General features: G+C 44.3%; 1 protein-coding gene across 8 annotated transcripts in view; it reads left to right on the forward strand.

The window, feature by feature from the left end:
* Nucleotides 1–15,375, forward strand: part of LOC100358544 (aryl hydrocarbon receptor) — a 57,636-nt gene extending 42,261 nt beyond the window's left edge. For 3 of the 8 annotated variants that reach the window (XM_070071709.1, XM_070071712.1, XM_070071713.1), the window contains exon 9: nucleotides 10,332–15,370. In XM_070071709.1, the coding sequence (XP_069927810.1) occupies nucleotides 10,332–12,021 (1,690 nt within the window). In that variant the 3' untranslated portion in view covers nucleotides 12,022–15,370. Of the gene's footprint in view, nucleotides 1–10,331 lie in introns of all 8 variants that reach the window. The other 5 variants (XM_070071714.1, XM_070071715.1, XM_070071710.1 and 2 more) reach the window with 4 other exon arrangements.
* Nucleotides 15,376–20,759: the final 5,384 nt, after the last annotated feature.

Consider the following 20,759-nt stretch of genomic DNA (forward strand, 5'->3'; position numbering starts at 1 on the left):
CTTATTCCCACTCTTATATTTAACGGGATAACTTTTCAGTTAAATTTAAACACCTAAGAATAATTGTGTGTTAATTACAGAGTTCAACCAATAGTATTAAGTAGAACAAAAAAAAATACTAAAAGGGATAAAGTATTAAGTTGTTCATCAACATTCAGGACAAAGGCTGATCAAGTCACTGTTTCTCATAGTGTCCGTTTCACTTCAACAGGTTTCCTTTTTGGTGCTCAGTCAGTTGTAACCAATCAGGGAGAACATATGATATTTGTCCCTCTGGGACTGGCTTATTTCACTCAGCATGATGTGTTCCAGATTCCCCCATTTTGTTGCAAATGACCAGATTTCATTGTTTTTACTGCTGTATAGTGTTCTATAGAGTAAATGTCCCATAATTTCTTTATCCACTCTACTGTTGATGGGCATTTGGGTTGCTTCCAGGTCTTAGCTATTATGAATTGAGCTGCAATAAACATTAAGGTGCAGACAGATTTTTTTTGTTTTCCAATTTAATTTCCTTTGGGTAAATTCCAAGGAGTGGGATGGCTGAGTTGTATGGCAGGGTTATATTCAGGTTTCTGAGGAATCTCCAGACTGACTTCCATAGTGGCTTTACCAGTTTGCATTCCCACCAACAATGGGTTAGTGTCCCTTTACCCCACATCTTTGCCAGCATCTGTTGTTGGTAGATTTCTGTATGTGAGCCATTCTAACCGGGGTGAGGTGAAATCTCATTGTGGTTTTGATTTGCATTTCCCTGATTGCTAGTGATCCTGAACATTTTTTCATGTGTCTGTTGGCCATTTGGATTTCCTCTTTTGAAAAATGTCTGTTGAGGTCCTTGGCCCATCTCTTTAGTGGGTTGTTTGTTTTGTTGTTGTGGAGTTTCTTGATCTCTGTATATTCTGGGTATTAACCCTGTATCAACTGCATAGTTTGCAAATATTTTTTCCCATGCTATCGGTTGCCTCTTAACTTTCCTGACTGTTTCTTTTGCAGTACAGAAACTTCTCAGTTTGATGCAATCCCAATTGTTAATTTTGGCCTTGACTGCCTGTGCCTCCGGGTTCTTTTCCAAGAAGTCTTTGCCTGTGCCTATATCTTTCAGGGTTTCTCCAATGTTCTCTAATAATTTGATGGTGTCGGGTCATAGATTTAGATCTTTAATCCATGTTGAGTGGATTTTTGTGTAAGGTGTAAGGTAGGGGTCTTGCTTCATGCTTCTGCACGTGGAAATCCCATTTTCCCAGCACCATGTATTGAATAGACTGTCCTTGCTCCAGGAATTGGTTTTAGATCCTTGATCAAATATAAGTTGGCTGTAGATAATTGGATTGCTTTCTGGTGTTTCTATTCTGTTCCATTGGTCTATCCATCTGTTTCTGTACCAGTACCATGCTGTTTTGATTACAGCTGCCCTGTAGTATGTCCTGAAATCTGGTATTGTGATGCCTCCTGCTTTGTTTTTGTTGTACAAGATTGCTTTAGCTATTTGAGATCTCCTGTGTCTTCATATGAATTTCACACTGGTCTCCTTTGAGGAGAGAAGCTCAGCTGAGCAGAATAAACTTCCCTTCTGATTAAAAAAAAAAAAAAACAGGAAATTTACTGCACTGAACCTGGGTGTGTCAACTGAGACATGTCCTTCACCCTGGATAACTGAACAGAGCTCTCTGGCCACACCCACTACAAGTCTCTATATATACACGGAAAGCAGATCCTCCGTTTATCTACAGAGTCATAGTACAAAGATAAAATTTGCCACAGCAAAAAAAAAAAAAAAAAAAAAAAAAAAAAAAAAAACGAAACCAACGAATATCTCCGCAAATACCAAACAACAAACACCAATTCAAGAAACAAAAATAAGGAAGACAACATGATGCCCCAAAAGAACACAACACTTCAATACTAGATTGTGAAGATGATGAGAAGGGAGAAATGCAAGAAATGGAATTCAAAAAATTGATCATAAAATTACATAGAAGTAATCAGAAGCAAACACATGAACTACTGAAATCCGTACAGGATATGAAAGAAAATTGCTTCCATGAAATTGAGATCTTAAAGAGAAATCAAAATGAAATGAAGAATTCAATAGAACAGATAAAAATGCAGTGGAAAGCCTTAACAGAATCAGTGAAGCAGAAGAAAGAATATTGGACTTAGAAGACAAAGCACAGGAAACTATTCAGTCAAATCAAAAATAACAAGAAATTAGAAAACTAATAAACTGCTGGGAATCTGCAAATGACCCAACATGCGGGTTCTAGGAGTTCCTTAAGGTGTGGAAAGACAGAAAGGATTAGAAGGCCTTTTTATTGAAATAGTAACAGAAAACTTCCCTAATTTGAAGAAACAAAGGGACATCCAAGTACAGGAAGCACATAGAACCCCTAATAGACATGACCAGAAAAGATCTTCACCATGACACATTGTAATCAAACTCACCACAATAAAACACAAACAAAAGATTTTAAAATGTGCATGAGAGAGACGCCAGACTACTTTCAGAGGATCTCCAATTAGACTCAAAGCAGACTTCTCATCAGAAGCCCTACAGGCTAGGAGAGAATGGCAAGATATATTCCAAGTCTTAAGAGAAAAATCTGTCGGGGCTGGTGCTATGGTGTAGCGGGTAAAGGCACTGCCTGCAGTGCCAGCACCCCATATGGGCACCGATTCGAGCCCCAGCTGCTCCACTTCCAATCCAGCTCTCTGCTATGGCCTGAGAAAGCAATGGAAGATGGCTCAAGTCCTTGGGCCCCTATACCCACGTGGGAGATCAGGAAGAAGCCACTGGCTCCTGGCTTTGGATCAGCACATCTCTGGCATTGTGGGAATTGGGGAGTGAATAAGAGGATGGAAGACTTCTTTCTCTCTCTGCTCTATTTTTTTTAAGATTTATTTATTTATTTGAAAGAGTTACAAGAGAGAGGAGAGACAGAGAAACAAGCAGAAATTGAAAGAATTTGTCACCATCCATTCAGCCCTACGAAAGATGCTTAAGGATGTGCTGCACACAGAAACATGGTCATCACTACAAAAGAAGTTAAAGGAAGAAAATCTCTCAGTAAAAGTTGAAAGAAAATTCAAAGTAAAAAATAGGAATATTTTTTGAAAAATGGCAGGGCAAACTTGTTACTTATCAATAGTCACCTTGAATGTAAATGGCCTAAATTCTAGAGTTAAAAGACACAGACTGGCTAAATGGATTTAAAAAGAAAACCCATCTATTTTCTGCCTACAAGAAGCACATCTCACCAGCAAAGATGCATACAGACTGTAAGATAAAGGATGGAAAAAGATATTCCATGCCACCAGAAACCAAAAAAGAGCTGGGGTAGCCATTCTAATATCAGATAAAATAGACTTTAACACAAAAACTGTTAAAGGGACAAAGAAAGGCACCATGTAATGATTAAGGAATCAATTCCACAGGAAGATGTGAGTATTATAAATGTATATCACCTAATTACATGGCACCTGGCAATTTAAATGAAATGTTAAGGTATCTAAAGGGAGACATAGACTCCAATACAATAGTAATGGGGGACTTTAATATCCCACTTCTAGCATTGGACAGATCAACCAGATAGAAAATCAGCAAGGAAATAGAGTTAATTGACACTGTAGATCAAATGGACCTAATAAATATCTGCATAACTTTTCATCCTACAGTTTCAGAATATATATTCTTCTCAGCAGTGCATGGAACTTTCTCTAGGATTGACCACAAACTAGACCATAAAGCAAGTCTTAGCAAATTAAAAAAAAATCATACCATGCATCTTCTCAGACCACAATGGAGTGAAGCTGGAAATCAGCAAACCAGGAATTTCTAGAACATATGCAAACACATGGAGACTGAACAGCGTGCTCCTGAATGAACAGTGGGTTATAGAAGAAATCAAAAAATATCTGGAAACAAATGAAGATGACAACACAACATATCAACACCTATGGGATATAGCAAAAGCAGTGTTGAGTATAGTTTATAGCAATTATTGCCTATTCAAGAAAATGGAAAGGCACCAAATAAATTAGCCATCAATACATCTCAAGGATCTAGAAAAAAAACAGCAAACCAAACCCAAAACTAGTAGGAGAAAAGAAATAATTTAGAGAAGAAATCAACAAAATGGAATAAAAAATACAAAAGATCAGGAAAATGAAGAGCTGTTTTTTTGAAAAAATAAAAGTGGCACACCATTGGCCCAACTAGCCAATAAAAGAGAGAGAAGACCGAAATCATTAAAATTAGAGATGAAAAAGGAAATGTAACAACAGACACCAAAGAAATAAAAAGAATCATCAGAAATTGCTACAAAGAGCTTTATGCCAACAAATGGAAACCTAGAAGAAATGTATAGATTCATGGACACACAACCTACCTAAGTTGAGCCATAAAGACATAGAAGACCTAAACAGAACCTAATCAAGATGGAAATTGAATCAGTAATAAAGGCCCTCCCCACAAAGAAAAGCCCATGCCTGGATTGTTTCATTGCTGAATTCTACCAGACATTCAAGTAACAACTAACTCCAATTCTTCTCAAGTTATTCAAAACAATTGAAAGGGAGGGGATCCTTCCAAATTATTTCTATGAAGCCAGCAACACCTTAATTCCTAAATCTGAAATAGATGCAACAAAGAAAATTACAGACCAATTTCCCTGATGAACATAGATGCAAAAATCCTCAACAAAACTCTAGCCAATCGAATCCAACAACACATCATTAAGATCACCCACCCAGACTAGGTGGGATTTATCCCTGGTATGCAGGGATGGTTCAACATTCATGAATCAATCAGTATGATGCATCACATTAACAAACTGCAGAACAAAAACCATATGATTATCTCAATAGATGCAGAGAAAGCATTTGATAAAACACAACACCTTTTCATGATGAAAACTCTAAGCAAATTGGGTAAAGAGGGAACATTCCTCAATATAATCAAAGCAATTTATGTAAAACCCATGGCCAGCATCATATTGAATGGGGAAAAGTTGAAAGCATTCCCACTGAGATCCGATACTAGACAGGGCTGCCCACTCTCACCATTGCTATTCAATATAGTCTTGGAAGTTTTAGCCAGAGCTGTTAGGCAAGAAAAGGAATTCAAAGGGATACAAATTGGGAAAGAGGAAGTCAGACTATCTCTATTTGCAGATGACATGAATCTGTATAAAGGGGATCCAAAAGACTCCACTAAGAAATTATTAGAACACATAGAAGAGTTTGGTAAAGTAGCAGGATATAGTCAGTACACAAAAATCAATAGCCTTTGTATATGCAAACAATGCCAAGGCTGAGATTGAGCTTCTAAGATCAATCTCATGCACAATAGCTACAAAAAAAATCAAATACCTTGGAATAAATTTAACCTAGGATGTCAAAGATCTCTACTATGAGAATTACAAAACATTAAAAAAAGAAATAGAACAAGATACAAAAAAAAAAGGAAAAATCTTCCATGTTCATGGATTGGTAGAAATAGTATCATCAAAATGTCCATTCTTCTGAAAGCAATTTACAGATTCAATGAGATACAGTCAAAATACCGAAGACATCCTTCTCAAATATAGAAAAAATGATTCTAAAATTCATATGCTAACACAGGAGACCTTGAATAGCTAAAGCCATCTTATACAACAAAAACAAAGCCAGAGGCATCACAATACCAGATTTCAAGACATACTACCAGGCAGTTATAATCAAAACAGCCTGGTACTGATACAAAAATAGATTGATAGACCATTGGAATAGAAACACAAGGAATCAATCCAAACATCTACAACCAACTTGCATTTGACCAAGGAGCTAAAACCAATCTCTGGAGCAAGGACAGTCTCTTCAACAAATAGTGTTGGGATAACTGGATATCCACATGCAAGACTATAAAGCAAGAACCATACCTTACACCTTAAACAAAAATCTACTCAAAATGGATTAAAGATCTAAATCTATGAACTGACACCATCAAATTATTAGAGGACATCGTAGAAACCCTGGAAGATATTGGCACAGGCAAAGACTTTTTGGAAAAGACCCCAGAGGCACAGGCAGCCAAAGCCAAAATTAACAAATGGGATTATATCAAATTGAGAAGTATCTGTATAGCAAAAGAAGCACTCAATGAAATTGAAGAGCCAACCAACAGAATGGGAGAAATTATTTGCAAACTATGCAGTTGATACAGGGTTAATAATCAGAATATACAGAGATCAAAAAACTCTACAACAACAAAACAAACAACCCAGTTAAGAGAGGGACCAAGGACTTAAACAGACATTTTTCTTTTTTTAAAAATTTTTTTTATTTGACAGATAAAGTTAGTGAGAGTGAGAGACAGAGAGAAAGGGCTTCCCTCCTTTGGTTCACCCCCCAAATGGCTGCTATGGCCAGAGCTATGCCGATCCAAAGGCAGGAGCCAGGTGCTTCCTCCTGGTCTTCCATGCAGGTGCAGGGGCCCAAGCATTTGGGCCATCCTCCACTGCCCTCTCGGGCCACAGCAGAGAGCTGGACTGGGAGAGGAGCAACTGGGACTAGAACCCAGCGCCCATATGGGATGCCGGTGCCGCAGGCAGAGGATTAACCAAGTGAGCCACGGCACCAGCACCCAGACATTTTTTTTTTTTGACATGCAGAGTTATAGAGAGACAGAGAGAGTTATAGACAGAGAGAGACAGAAAGGTCTTCCTTCCATTGGTTCACTCCCCTAATGGCCGCTATGGCCGGCGCTCTGCTGATCCGAACCAGGAGCTGGGTGCTTCCTCCCAGTCTCCCATGCAGTTGCAGGGACCCAAGCACTTGGGTCATCCTCCACTGCCCTCCCGGGCCACAGCAGAGAGCTGAACTGGAAGAGGAGCAACCGGGACTAGTACCCGACGCCCCAACCGGGACTAGAACCCAGGGTGCTGGCGCCAAGGCAGAGAATTAGCCAATTGAGCCATGGCGCCGGCCCCCAGACATTTTTCAAAAGAGGAAATCCAAATGGTCAACAGACACATGAAAAAATGTTCAGGATGACTAGCTGTCAGGGAACAGCAAATCAAAGCCACAATTAAGTTTTACCTCATCCCATTTAGAATGGCTTTCATACAGGAATCAACAAACAACAAATGCTGGAGAGGATGTGGGGAAAAAGGTACCTTAATCCACTGTTGGTGGGAATGTAAACTGGAAAAACCACTATGGAAAGAAAGTATGGAGATGTCTCAAAAATCTGAATATAGACCCACCTTTTGACCCAGCTATCCCATTCCTAGAAATTTAACCAAGGGAAATGGTATCAGTAAACAAAAGGGTTAACTGTACCTCCATGTTTATTGCAGCTCAATTCACAATAGCTGAGACATGGAATCAACCTAAATGCCCATTAACTGAAGACTGAATAAAGAAATTATGGGAAATGTACACTATGGAATACTATGCAGCTGTAAAAAAAAAGGAAATCCAGTCACTTGCAACAAAAATGGATGAAACTGGAAACACCATACTTAGGGAAATAAGCGTGGCCGAAAGGGACAAATATCATATGTTCTCCCTGATCTGTGAGAACTATTAGAGCAACTAAAATGAAAGCTGTGTGAGTAAAATTGACACTTTGAAAAGGGATGATTTGAGCTGCCCTTGTCTTAACTGTCAAGGAACAGTTTTTGTTGTTTTGGTTTTTTTTTGTTTTTGTTTTTCTTTATACTATTTGTTGAACGCAATGTCAATTGAAAATAGATCTCAGGGGTCGGTGCCGTGGCATAGCAGGTAAAGCTGCCGCCTGCAGTGCCGGCATCCCATATGGGTGCCAGTTCTAGTCCCAGCTGCTCCACTTCTGATCCAGCTCTCTGCTGTGGCCTAAGAAAGCAGTGGAGGATGGCCCAAGTCTTTGGGCCCCTGCACCTGTGTGGGAGACCTGGAAGAAGCTCCTGGCTCCTAACTTCAGATCAGTGCAGCTCTGACCATTGCGACCAATTGGGGAGTGAACCAGTGGATGGAAGACCTCTCTTTCTGCCTCTCCTTCTCTTTCTGTGTAACTCTGAATTTCAAATAAAAAATAAATCTGAAAAAAATCAGAAAAAATACATCTTAGTAAAAAATAAGAGTGGGAATAAAAGAGGGTGGAGGAAGTTTGTAACTGTAAAGTTGTATAGTTCTGCATACTTTCCTACAGATTACTTCTAAGGGTACAGTTTAAAAGCTTGTCATAGGACTCTAAATCTCATTAAGCGTGGCGGTAAAAATGCCATCTTAATTGTTAAAGTGATCATATGTGTTAAAGTGAATATATAGATAGTAATAAGTGTTAAAGTGATCATATAAATAGGATCAAGTGCATGGTAATAATAATAGTATTATAAAGGAGAGAATGTTCCAACATAGGGAGCAGTCCACACAGCAGACTCATAGATTGACAATCATTTTAAGTAACACTCTGACCTCAGAATCAGCCCTTAAGGCTTTCTGGTCTGGCTGAAAATCCAGTGAGAGCATTTCAGGCATGGAAAGCCAAGACAATGTGGCAAAAAAATGCTCTACATGAAGGATCTCTGTGAGACCCCAGTGGAAAGAAGGGGCCATCAAAGAAGGATGTACTTTGTTCTAAGGGGAGGAGAGGACTTCTACTTTGCTTATGGCCTTGTCCAAATACTGAAGGAGTTCATGGACTCAAAAGGCTTCCATAGCCTAGGCAGCTCATGTCAAGAGCCTCAGGTGGTCACTGACGTCATACGTAAGAGTGTTAATTATTCAATTAGCAACAGGAGTCACTGTGCACTAACTCCCCATGCAGGACCTCTGTCCTCAATGAGTTGTTTTATGAGAGGTAACTGTAAAACTAGTTCTCAGTTTTTTGGGGGTGTGTGTGTGTGTGTGTGTGCATGCACACAAATTGTTGAAATCTTTACTTATTATAGAGTTGGTCTTCTGCTTACAAAGTTAATTAAAAATGAATCTTAATGGAAAATGGGACTGGCAGGGGTAGAGGGAGGAGGAGGAGGGGTGAGAGTGTGGATGAGAGGGCAGATATGGTGGGAAAAATAACTATATTCCTAAAGTTGTACTTTTGAAATTTGTATTCGTTTAAAAATAAATTTTAAAAAATGTTAAAAATGATTCAAATAAATACCTTCTATAAGAAACACATTTTTAAATGACACAATAGTTTGAAAGTAATTAGATGTGAAATAGATATGTAATAAAACAGTAAGCACAGTAAGGGCAGAGTGGCTGCGTTAATAGAAGACACGTAGACTTGAAGACAACGGATGACCAGAGATAATCTGGTAAGGCTGAGGGTTAAGGTTGGCATTAGGGTTGGAGTTGGAGTTGGAATTAAGGTGAGGGTTGGGGTTGGAGTTGAGGTTGGGGTGAGGGTTGGAATAGGGGTTAGGATGAGCATTGTTGGTTTGGGGTAAGGGAGAGGGTTGGGGTTATGGTGGGGTTAATGTTAGGGTGAGGGCTGGATTTGGGGTGAGGGTTAGGGTTAGGGTTAAGGTTGGCAATGGAGTTAGGGTGAGGGTGAGGGTTGGGTTGGGGTGAGGGTGAGGATTGGGGTTAGGATTGTGGTTGGGGTTGGAGTCAATATTACGGATAGAATGAGGGTTGTGGTTGTGGTTGGAGTTAATGTTAGGGTTAGGGTAAGGGTTGGAGTTGGGTGGAAGGTGAAGATTAGGGTCAGGGTTAGGGTGAGGGTTGGGGTTGGGTGGAGGGTGAGGGTTAGGGTTAGGGTTACAGTTAGAGTCTCTCCAGGGATAGGGTTTCCCATGCCCACACCATCCTAATCAGCTTCTGCCTGACACCTTATTTTACTTCAGTCTTTTTTCCTTTGTGGAGCTCTAAGCCCAAGTGAGGTTAGGACAGTAAAGGAAGCTTCTTTCCTTGCTGGACATGGTGTCAGTGACTGTCAGGACAGCTTGATAATGGCCGTGTCCTGTGGGTATATTGTAAAGGGGAGAAGGATGGAGAAATTATTCCCCCAGTAACAAATGGTTGATTGCTTATATCATTTCCAATGACTTATTCTTTGTAAAGTAAAAGATGTTTAGGGAATTTCTACATGGATTTTTGGACTGTTTCTCCCACGAATAAGCAATTTTATCTGAGACTATTTCAGAACCCCAAATTAAAAAGTATTGAGCAAGAATTTGTACTCCAAAAAAGGCAAGAGAAAAGCAAGTTCAATAACAGGATTTTATTTTTCTTTCTTGGCTAGAAAAGCCAGAACAAGTGGTGTGCTGCTCCTGTTCACTTGTTCAGCCCCTGGATAAACAGAAGACCCCCTTTCCACTTGGGTAGCCATTCACAGATATGGTCTTGTGTTTCCTTAACCACAGGAACTCAGAGGGAGAGGAGCACCTGCACACGCGGACCCTGCGATTGCCATTCACCTTCATCACAGGTGAGGCCATCCTGTATGAGAGCAGTCTCCCGAATGCCCTGACCACCCTCCCAGCCAGGAGGAAGACTAAGGCAAGGAAGGGTTCGCCAACTGTCCAGGTGTGTCCAGGCTCTCTCCTTGGAGCCACGATGGAGCAAGACGAATCCATGCACTTGTCCTGCATTAACCAAGCTCCTCAGAGCTCATCCTTGGAGAGGCAGGGGTCTGATGGCAGACATGAGGACAAGGAAGCCAAAGAGGAGGAAGAGGGCAGCTCCCTCCTGACCCTCATCGATACCCTGCTTGGGAAGGACAGGGAAGAACAGCCTGACCTCTGCTCCACCCTCCAGCACCTGGGGGTCACCGACTTCAACCAGCATTTGTGGGAAGAAAACCTTCTCAGAGCTGACTTGGACCCTGCAGGGACCAGTCTGGGGTGGGGCTGCCTCAAGGAGAAGGAAGCCCTTTTTCATGACCTTGGGAACGTCAGCCCGCCACCACCAACCAGCATGTCTTCACAGACCCTGAAGTCCCCATTTTCTCAGAGTTCAGGCCAGCTGGCCACAGAAGTGACTCCACCACAGAATCTGGCCACAGTGCCCAATTCTGTTCAAGCACTTCCCCATAATTCTGTCACCACTGGTCCCACTCACCCTGGCCCCACAGTCCAGAGGCCCCTCCAGAGCCCTCCACAGTGGGGGCCTTGGCATAGCCAGGCAGCACCTGTAACCATCAGGATATGCCAGAAATCAACAATATGTGACAACTCACTGCCTGAGACCTCTAGCCCCAGACAGATGGCCCAGGTACTTCAGCCAAGCTGCATACCTTCACTCTCTTTAGGAGAAAATGTCCCTGGTCACCTGGCTCAGACAGGTCCTGGTGTTCTGGATTTTTGCAAAGAATCTATTCCCTGGATTGCACCCCACACTGGTCAATGTCAGGAACCCTTGAGCACTTCAGACCTCACCTGTATCAGATCATGTGGCAGCCACTCCTTGGACAGCATTTGGGATTGCCCTATCCAAGTCCCTCCAGATATGGTCCCTATGGAAATGGCAGCAGGACAGAACCAACCTGATCCTTTCAGCCACCTGAGGGTGGTCAGCCCGTGCCTTCCAAGGGCTGAGCTAGATAGTAGCTCTCCTCCCAGTGGGTATAGGAATCAGCCCCTATCTGTGCACACAGCAGCAGAGGAGACAACAGGAAGTCAGGAGTACCCACCCCATTCCCTGGGGATGAGGCAGCTTCCCAGGGCCCCTGCCTGTCCTTCTCAGGCACAACCACATGGACCCTCAGCTACACAGGGATTTTATAGTCCAAGACCTGGCCCTGCCACCAAGCAGCAGCAGTGGGTGCAGGTAGAGCTGACCCAGGAGCTCTGTGGGCAGGTGAGTAAAGGGGTTACAAATGTCCAGCTCCCACCTGGCTGCCTGAGAGACTCCACTGCCCAAGCCCCTCAGCCAATTCCCTTCCCCTCCCCTGACTCCAACAGTGGCTCTCCCAACACAGGTGGTGGCTGTCACAGTGCCCAACAGAGCCTGTATGATGGACCAAAGATAGGCCATGGGGGCCACCAGTCTGACCCTGCCCTCCCAGCCCTACCCAGCCATTCATATCCATGCAGGGCATCCAACTCCATGTAGGTGCTGGCAGGTGGAGTTCCGGAGCCCTCAGGGAGGAATGTTCCACCACACCAACCAAGTGCATAGCTGCCAACAAATCTGGATATGTCAGGGCCTCTGCCTAGCCTGCCAGTGTAGGAAAGGATAATGGAGCTGGCCAGCTAGACCTGGGCTCAAGTAAGTGCTGTGGGCTTCAACAGGGACACGTGGAGGGAATGCAGCAGATCACCGTCACTGCTGGTCACCTGAAGCCAGGGATTCCCCCTAGGAGGAGTCTGGTTATGAGCTGATAGACTCAGCAGCTACCCTCTCCCACATTATTGCCTACTGGGCCTTAACTGAGCCATTTTGACACCTGTGTATAATTTAGCTCAGCTTTGGGCCCCCGGAGCTTTAATCTGTCATAGGAATGTGAATTCAGCATCCATTTCTACCCCTTTCAACCCTGCCCTGCCTCGCCTCATCTTGCATCACCACTTCTTCTGCCTTAGCAGCTTCCTGAGTAAGCACTTCTCATTGACCAGGTGCTATCAGGGCTCAAGTTCCCCCACACACGTGAAGTCTTCAGGTAACCCCGACTGTCTCCCCTAAATGCAGCTTTTGGTGGAAATCACAGAATCCCCTGCCACCTACAGAGTTCTGGATGAAGTAGGTTTTCATATGGTAGGGATGCCCTCAGAGCTAAGCAGGAATGCAGGGCTGTTTTCCTGGATCCCCCTAACAGTGCCCCCCCCCATGCTGGTAGCCATGTTCTGAGGCCTGTTGCACACTGCTGTGTTTTTGCCCCTTTACTGTTACCTTCCAGCCTGGAGATCCATGCATGCCTCACCCCAATGCTTTGTTTTCCATCTACTACAAGACTGTACGTTCGAAAGACCTGTTAGACTTAACTGAAACCAAAGTAAATAGATTCCGAACTGAATTCTTCAAAATTTCTTTTAAAGAAAAGATTTATTTATTTGTTTTAAAGACAGAGTAACAGAGCAAGAGAGGGAGAGACAGAGAAATCTTCGATCCGCTGGTTCACTCCCCAAATGGCCACAACAACTGATTGGGGCTGGGCCAGGCCGAAGCCAGGACCATCCAGATCTCCCATGCGGGTACAGGGACCCAAGTACTTGGGCCATCTTCCACTGATTTCCCAGGTGCATTAGCAGGGAGCTGGATCGAAAGTGGAGGAGCTGAGACTCAAACAATGCCCTCACAGGATGCCAGACTCACAGGCAGTGGCTTAACCTGCTATGCCTCACTAGCCTCATAAAGCTTCCCAAAATTTCATCTTTTATCAGCAAGTATCAATGTTAGAGTCTTTGAACTATCCCTTTTCCTCTCCTTTGGGTAATTATGGTCTCAGTGTTTTCCATTTTTCTAATGACAGTGTTACCAAAACAAAGTGCACAGCAGCATGGCACTCAGTTACAGACCCAAAAGGAAGGACACTTTGATCCAGATTCTGACTTAGGAAGGGTGTCATGTTTTACACCCATGTCTGTGGAGGTGCTTTGAGGCCTTAACTGCTGCCAGTTTCCTTCAGAATTGAAGTATCTTAAGCTTTCAGGTTTCTGGGTAAATATTTAACCTTCTTCTAAGTGTATAGTTAGATTTATGTGAAAGTGTAATCACTAGATCCCAAATATATGCTTTTCAACTTCTTTTAACTCAGTGCACTTTATACTCAAGGAGAAATAATCAGAATGATCTTTTCTTTAAAAATAATGAGATCATAGGAAAGTGACATAAGGGGCATAACACCATCCACACGTTCTCATGTCCACCTGGAAGGGGTCCCGGAAACATGTCATTTGGCAGCCACATGTTCAAACTCATACTGAGGCTCCACACCAGTTATGGGTACATGAGGCCTCCTATTCACAATGAAGATCACCCAGATGCGCAGGGCAGAGGTCACTGGACACGTTGATTCTTACACCACAGTGAGATGCTGATGGATGCAGGAGAAGGGGTGAGTGGTCCTTTGGGGCTCATCTTCAGCCAGTACCCTGTATACCAGATAAGTGAGTGATCTGTATTACCAATGTGCAGGAGGGCCAGTATCCAATCTGAGAAAAAGGCAGAGGGATGTTGTTGCTTGGAGGATCCAGAAAATAGTATGCCCTTGGAAATGGTACATGGGGCCTCAGTCTCACAGAAGCTTGAAAGAAAAGAGGTTGGTGAAGTTCTGAGCACCACCGCCAGCCACCTTATGTAAAGGACTCAGAATCGGCTTTCAGCCCCACTTCCTTCCTAACATGGCAGAACCGGGAACTCTGTTTAGGAGCTAAAATGGACCCCGGATGCCATCAAGTATGGCATGGAGACAGGCAAGACCCGTTGGCTGGGCCCACCTCACCCACTCAAGAGTATCACAAAAGCCAGGCACGTAGGAGATGCATAGTGAGTATTTGTTCTGTGTGTGAATGAGTGTATAAATGAATAAGGAAGCCACAGAATTAATGCACAGAAGACAGAAGGATTTGCCCAGTACAGACCCCAGCTGGAGGACTCTTCCAATGCCCTCTTTCCACTTGGTGGAAATTGCTGACGTGTGCATTGTGGAGGAGAAAGAGGAAAACCATTTGTGCTCGTTTTTCAGCAGAATCCAAGATCTGTTGGTTGGTGATGTTTTTTATGAGTGGAAGTCTGCCACATTGGACCCTTAAGCCCAAAATGCTGAGACATCTAAAGCCATATAGTGTGACAAAGAGGAGTGAAAGACAAAATGTTCATCAACAAATGCTTTAGTTTCTTTCTCAGACCAAGAAGTGCAGCCTTCCGTGGCAGAGTAGAGTGAGACCCTCTAGCCTCATGCAGAAGCTGAACATGGGCAGCCTTGTGCCTAACAGCCAATGGTTTAGATGGAGTGCTTTTTATGTCTTTCTGTGCCCTCCTCTGTGTCCAAGTGTTTACTGACATGAATAGTGCATATGCCTGAACACCCTGAAGCCAGTCAATGTGAAGAGCTTTCCTTCTATGGTATTTTCTGGTCACAACTGTCTAAAACTGCTCAAGTGCTTGTATGTGAAGGGCACATACATTACATGCTTGTAACAATATGCACATCACATTTCTCCATGTTACTTGGTTATCCCTGTGGACTGGAATAAAACACTGAGAATCAACACACAGTCCACAAAACATGTCTGATGTTTCATATTGCAGAATAGCAAATCACCTTCAAAATTAGTAGATTAAAGCAACACTTACCTGTTCATGATTCTACAATATGGACTGGAATCAGTTGGGTGGTTCTTCTGCTGGGCTTATGTGGTCATTCATGTGGCTGTAGCCATTTGACAATTCAGCTGGAGCTGGGTATGGCTTCACTAGCATGTCTAGCAATTTGATGGTGTCAGCTGGGTTCCTCAGTTCCTCTCCTGTGGCCTCTCCAACAGGAGACCCAGGATCTCTTTATGGTGACATGCTCTGAGAAGGCAAGCTGTGGTATGCAGCTGCTTAGCAAGCCTCTGGACAGGTAACTCCCACTGGTCATCCCAAGTCACTTGCCCAAGACCAAATTCAAAGTCTAGGGCAGTACACAGGAATGTAAATAAAGGCAGGGGGACTTCATTGGGACCCATTAACAGGTGTACCCGACCAGCAATGCAGTTGGGAGCAGTCATCTCCAGCCGTCAGATGAGTTGGTGTCTGTCATACCCATTTGAGCATGGATTGTTTGGAACTCACCCCAGGTAATGTCTTACAGGGACAAGCCTACAAGAGTCTATTTAACACACCTTGTGGCTGGGCTGTTCCTCCAATTCAGGAACCAGGAGTAGGAGAACAAGAAAGGGAGAGAGGCTCTGTCCTGTGTTTCGCTGTGGCTGAGTTTGGGCACAGATCTCTGTGCACACACCCCAGCACCTCTACCCCTTTCTTTCTCCAGAGCACAAGGCCCCTCCCACTGCCCCAACCAGTGCCAGAACCTTGCTCAGTCTCCTCACTCCCCTATTGACATCTGGGTAAGAAGTCAGGAGGTAAAAGGGCACTAGGTGGGTGTCAAAGTTTATGAAATGCACAAAGGTATGAAAGGCTGTGGGCCTTCAGCCTTTCCCAAAATGCTTACATGTTTAAGAGGGTGTTAATTCATTGACATTATTCCCAGGCCCTTTCCAAAACAAAACTGAATGGGAGTCTGGTGATGCAGAAGACACTGACTATAACCCAGCTTCCTAGAGAGATTCTGCTTTTCCCAGGCTCTCATTTTAGTGGTTCCTGCTATATATGGCCTGGATGAGTCCTGCAAGACCCCAGCCCTTGTGGCAGCCAATAGTCTACAGGCCACTGCACCCAGAGTCAGGCTCCTTCCAACCTCAAGACCTGAGAAATTACTTGCAGGTCACTCGGAGTTCATGGTCCATGAAAATGCCCTACAAGCCCTATGTATTTTTCTTGTATGTGGAGACTCTTGTGGCCAAAACCCAGGTGGACAACCACCTGGCCACTGGCAGTGCTCATCCCCATGTCTTTCACTCCTCAACAACCCCAGGAGGTGGATGAGGAAGACTCACTTTGATGAAACCAAGGCCAGGCCCATGGAGCTGGTCTTCATACCTCTTCTCAAACACTGCCCCTTAGAACCAATTCTGCTCACAAGGTATGAGGAATGAGTTACCTGGCCCAGGAAGACTTCCCTAGGGTGGGTGCTGTGACAGAGTGGCCTTAATGGGCCTGCTGCTTGGGCAGGGATCACTGGATCTCTTGGAGACAGATCTGCCTACCATTCCCTAAGGTTACCTCTGGCCAGGATACTGAAGACCTTGGGAAAAGTGACAGACAGCCACATTCTAGGTTAACCAGGGTGTCAAGCCTTGGGCAGAGCAGACTCATACAGATCTGTCCCCTGCCAATCCTTCAACTTCTCTCTCCTCAGAGGTGAGCCTCAACCTGTTCCATTAGCCAGGTGATGGCCTCACCATGCCCAGAACTGTGGAGATGATGTGGATATTCTCTGTGTTTTCCTGAGCCACCTGATGACTTTCTGAAGGAGGTACATTATTGTCCTCAATTTACATATGGGAAAACTGAGGTAGGGTGGGGTAGAGCCACTCACTGAAGGCAGAGCCCAGACTTTAGTCAGGAAGTCCGGAGCACTCAGGAGCTTGAGGTGCCAGTCCTGGAGTCATCAGGAGAGGGGTCTAAGATCTTGGGGTTGTTGAGAGGTGTGTGATGAATCTGAAAAAGCTGGCTTTGGGGGACCTTGGAGATTCCCTGCCGAGAAGGAAGGAGAGGGGCCGAAGCAGAGGACCTGGGCAGAGTGGGTTATTGTGAGGGACGTGCGGTGTGGGGCTCAGCCCTGCACATGGGGGGACTCCAGATGGCCACGGAGGACCTGGGCAGAGTGGGTTATTGTGATGGACGTGGAGTGTGGGGCTCAGCCCTGCACATGGGGGGGCTCCAGATGGCCACGGAGATGAGCCCTAAGCTGGAGGAGCCCATGCTGTGGAGCCAGGCAAGGAGGAAGGCAGTGGTCTCTGGACAGCAGGAAGTGGGAAGTTTCTTTCTCTCTGATATCACTGTAGTTCCCAAGTGATCTAGAGAAGCTGCTGATTGCATAATGGGAAATTTTTTATTTAAGGTAAAAATCATAAAGTAGTTCTCCACCAATACACGAATGTTCTCCTTTCTAGATGCTGAATTCTCCAACAGCCTCTGCCTCACACTAGGACAACCTTCTGGGCCCAGCAGCCTGTACTTGTGTGCTTTTGGCAAAGGAGGTTTCACTCGATGAGAATTGCTGAACACCCCTGCTGCTCCCCGCTGAGCTCCATGACTCAAATTTTGTTGCTCCATTCAAGGGAATTCTGGTGATGAAAATGGAATCTGAAAGAGGTCCAATAACCTTGTCCGTTTTTATGGCTCTGTTGTGTGTATTCTGTGAGACTTACTCCCTCTGCTTGTACATAAAATGACACTCTTGTTACTCAGCAGGTGATGTGGAGAAGCTGTTGAGAAGAAAACTGTGGTGGGCTATCTAAAATGTTTACAAAGCATGCCTTTCAAAAGTTAAAGAGGTTCTTCCAGTTTTTCTTACAGACCTGCATATCTACTTAGAATAATGTCTTTAAAGATTCAAATTTATTAATTTGAGTCACAGGTATTTTTTGCTGTCAACCAAAAGTCCATTGAGTGCCGTGGAGGCCACTGTATTTGAACCACTCTGTAGGTGCCAGGTTTGCCTGGCTACAGAGTCACCCTGTCTCTACCACCTCCTGAAAATCTCCATTTTCATTAGTTTCAGGTTTATATAGGTGTAGATTTTTCTTTTAAAAAACAAACAACTGCATAGTAATGTTACTATATTTTCTTTTCTTACTTCCACAAAAAGTAGCACAGTTATATACTCTCTTGCACCTGAGCCTCCTCCTGCCGAAGCCCCTGCAAATAACAAAGGAGATGCTTGCAATAATAGGCCCAGAACTCCTCTAGAAAACAGAATCCCTAAAACACCAGAAGCAAATTGGACTTTGATTGAGGGCAGAAACCCCAGCCCAAGCGGGATCTGGGCCAGAACAAAAGGTGGGATAGCCCATGTTGACTGGAGCCAGTCAAGTGTGGGATGGAAGTTGGAGCCCGTGACAGGGGACTCAGTAGTAGGAGCAGATACATACCTTATACTCCACACTACTCACACCACACCACACACACACACCACATGCATACACATACCCACACTAAACCACACATGTGTACACACATGCCATAGGCACATACCGCACATACACACACTCACATCACCCCATATTCCTACAGCATACATCACACCACGTACAGATACATCACACCACAATCACATATTCTACACACACACACACACACACACACACACATACAGGCTTGAAAACATCCAGCACATGGTTCTGGAGAGAGTTCAATGAGCTTGTGCACAGCAACAAAGCCTTTTGGCACTAGTATGATGACATCTAGGAAATCATCTCTTTTATAACCAGGTTGCCACCATCTGTCACGTACAATTTTGTTTTTCAAACAGTTATGTTTGTTTGATATTTGGCTAGAGGAAAATATAGACATATACACATAAATATATAAGTAGCTGATTGTTTCAGAAAAGTGTTTGCTACTTTCTTATCTTGCCTATGAAATTAATTTTACTTTTTAAAAAAGATTTATTTATTTATTTGAAAGGCAGAGTTACAGAGAGGCAGAGAGAGAGAGAGAGAGAGAGAGAGGTCTTCCAACTGCTGGTTCACTCCCCAAATGGCCGCAACAGCTGGAACTGGGCTGATCTGAAGCCAAAAGCCTGGAGCTTCTTCCAGGTCTCCATGTGGGTACAGGAGCCCAAGCATTTGGGCCATCTTCCATTGCTTTTCCAGGCCATAACAGAGAGCTGGATCAGAAGTAGAGCACCCAGGACTCAAACTGGCACCCATATGGGATACCGGCATTGCAGGCAGCAGCTTTACCCGCTATGCCACAGCGATGGCCCCAGTTTTACTTTTTAAAGTTTTGTTTATAAGGCCGCGACGTGGCTCAATAGGCTAATCCTCCGCCTGCAGCGCCGGCACACCGGGTTCTAGTCCCTGTTGGGGCACCAGATTCTGTCCCGGTTGCCCCTCTTCCAGACCAGCTCTCTGCTGTGGCCAGGGAGTGCAGTGGAGCATGGCCCAAGTGCTTGGGCCCTGCACCCCATGGGAGACCAGGAGAAGCACCTGGCTCCTGGCTTCGGATCAGCATTGTGCGCCAGCCGCAGTGTGCAGGCCGTAGCGGCCATTGGAGGGTGAACCAACGGAAAAGGAAGACCTTTCTCTCTGTCTCTCTCTCTCACTGTCCACTCTGCCTGTCAAAAATAAATAAATAAATAACGTTTGGTTTATGAGTTTAGTGATGAGAAACAAAAACAGAAGATGGAAAGGGCTGTTCTGATTACTAAGGAAATTACTGAACTAGTATTCTGACAAAACATGTTGTAAAAATAAAGCAAATTGAAGTGGCAGGGTGGGCAAAAAGTGGCTTCAAGCAAAGTCATTGTGTCAGTTAGCTTTTGCTGCACAACAAACTTCTCCAGACAGAATGGTTTAAAGCAATGATTACCCTCCCAGGACTCTGTCCAGAAATTCTGACTGGGCTACCTGAGATTCCTCAGTTGCTCCTGTCACTTCCGTGTTCACAGTTGGCTGGCGCTCAGCTGTGGGGCTGGCAAACTGAGGCTGAAAAGTGATCAGCCCCAGTGCCTGAAACCCTACGTCACCTCAGTTAAACACCTTCGGGGGGATTATCCTAAATTATCTGAGTGGGCCCTAAGCACAATCACAAGTGTCCTTACAAGCAGGAGGCAGAGGGAGTCTTCAGACAGAACAGAGGAGAATGCACTGTGGAGCGAGGGCAGAAAAAGGCTGGAAGACACTGCACCATCCATGAAGATGGAGCAGGGAGCTAAGAGCTGAGGAAGCCAACTCTGGAATCTGGAAAGGGCAAGGAAGCAAATCCTCGCCTAGAGCCTTGGGAAGGAGCACAACTCCTAGAGCGTTGCTTTCAATGAGTTCTTGTGGGGAGCAACTCGGACTAGACTAAGTTACTGGAATTAAGACTTATTCTATGCATCGGCTCTCCCACAATATGGCGCTGGGAGAGGAGTAAACAGCTTTTACACAGCTGCCTCCAGTTCGACCTGTAACCTGCAGGAGCTGATCCTGCTCCTGATTGGAGGAGAGCAGCATACTCGGCGTGTGGGTAGCAGAGCACGGATTGGTGGAGAGGACTATAAAGGAGGAGAGAGACAACATGTACCAGGAACATCTATC

The sequence above is a fragment of the Oryctolagus cuniculus genome, chromosome 4 (assembly GCF_964237555.1).
Source record: "Oryctolagus cuniculus chromosome 4, mOryCun1.1, whole genome shotgun sequence".
In the NCBI taxonomy this organism is placed as follows: Eukaryota; Metazoa; Chordata; class Mammalia; order Lagomorpha; family Leporidae; genus Oryctolagus; species Oryctolagus cuniculus.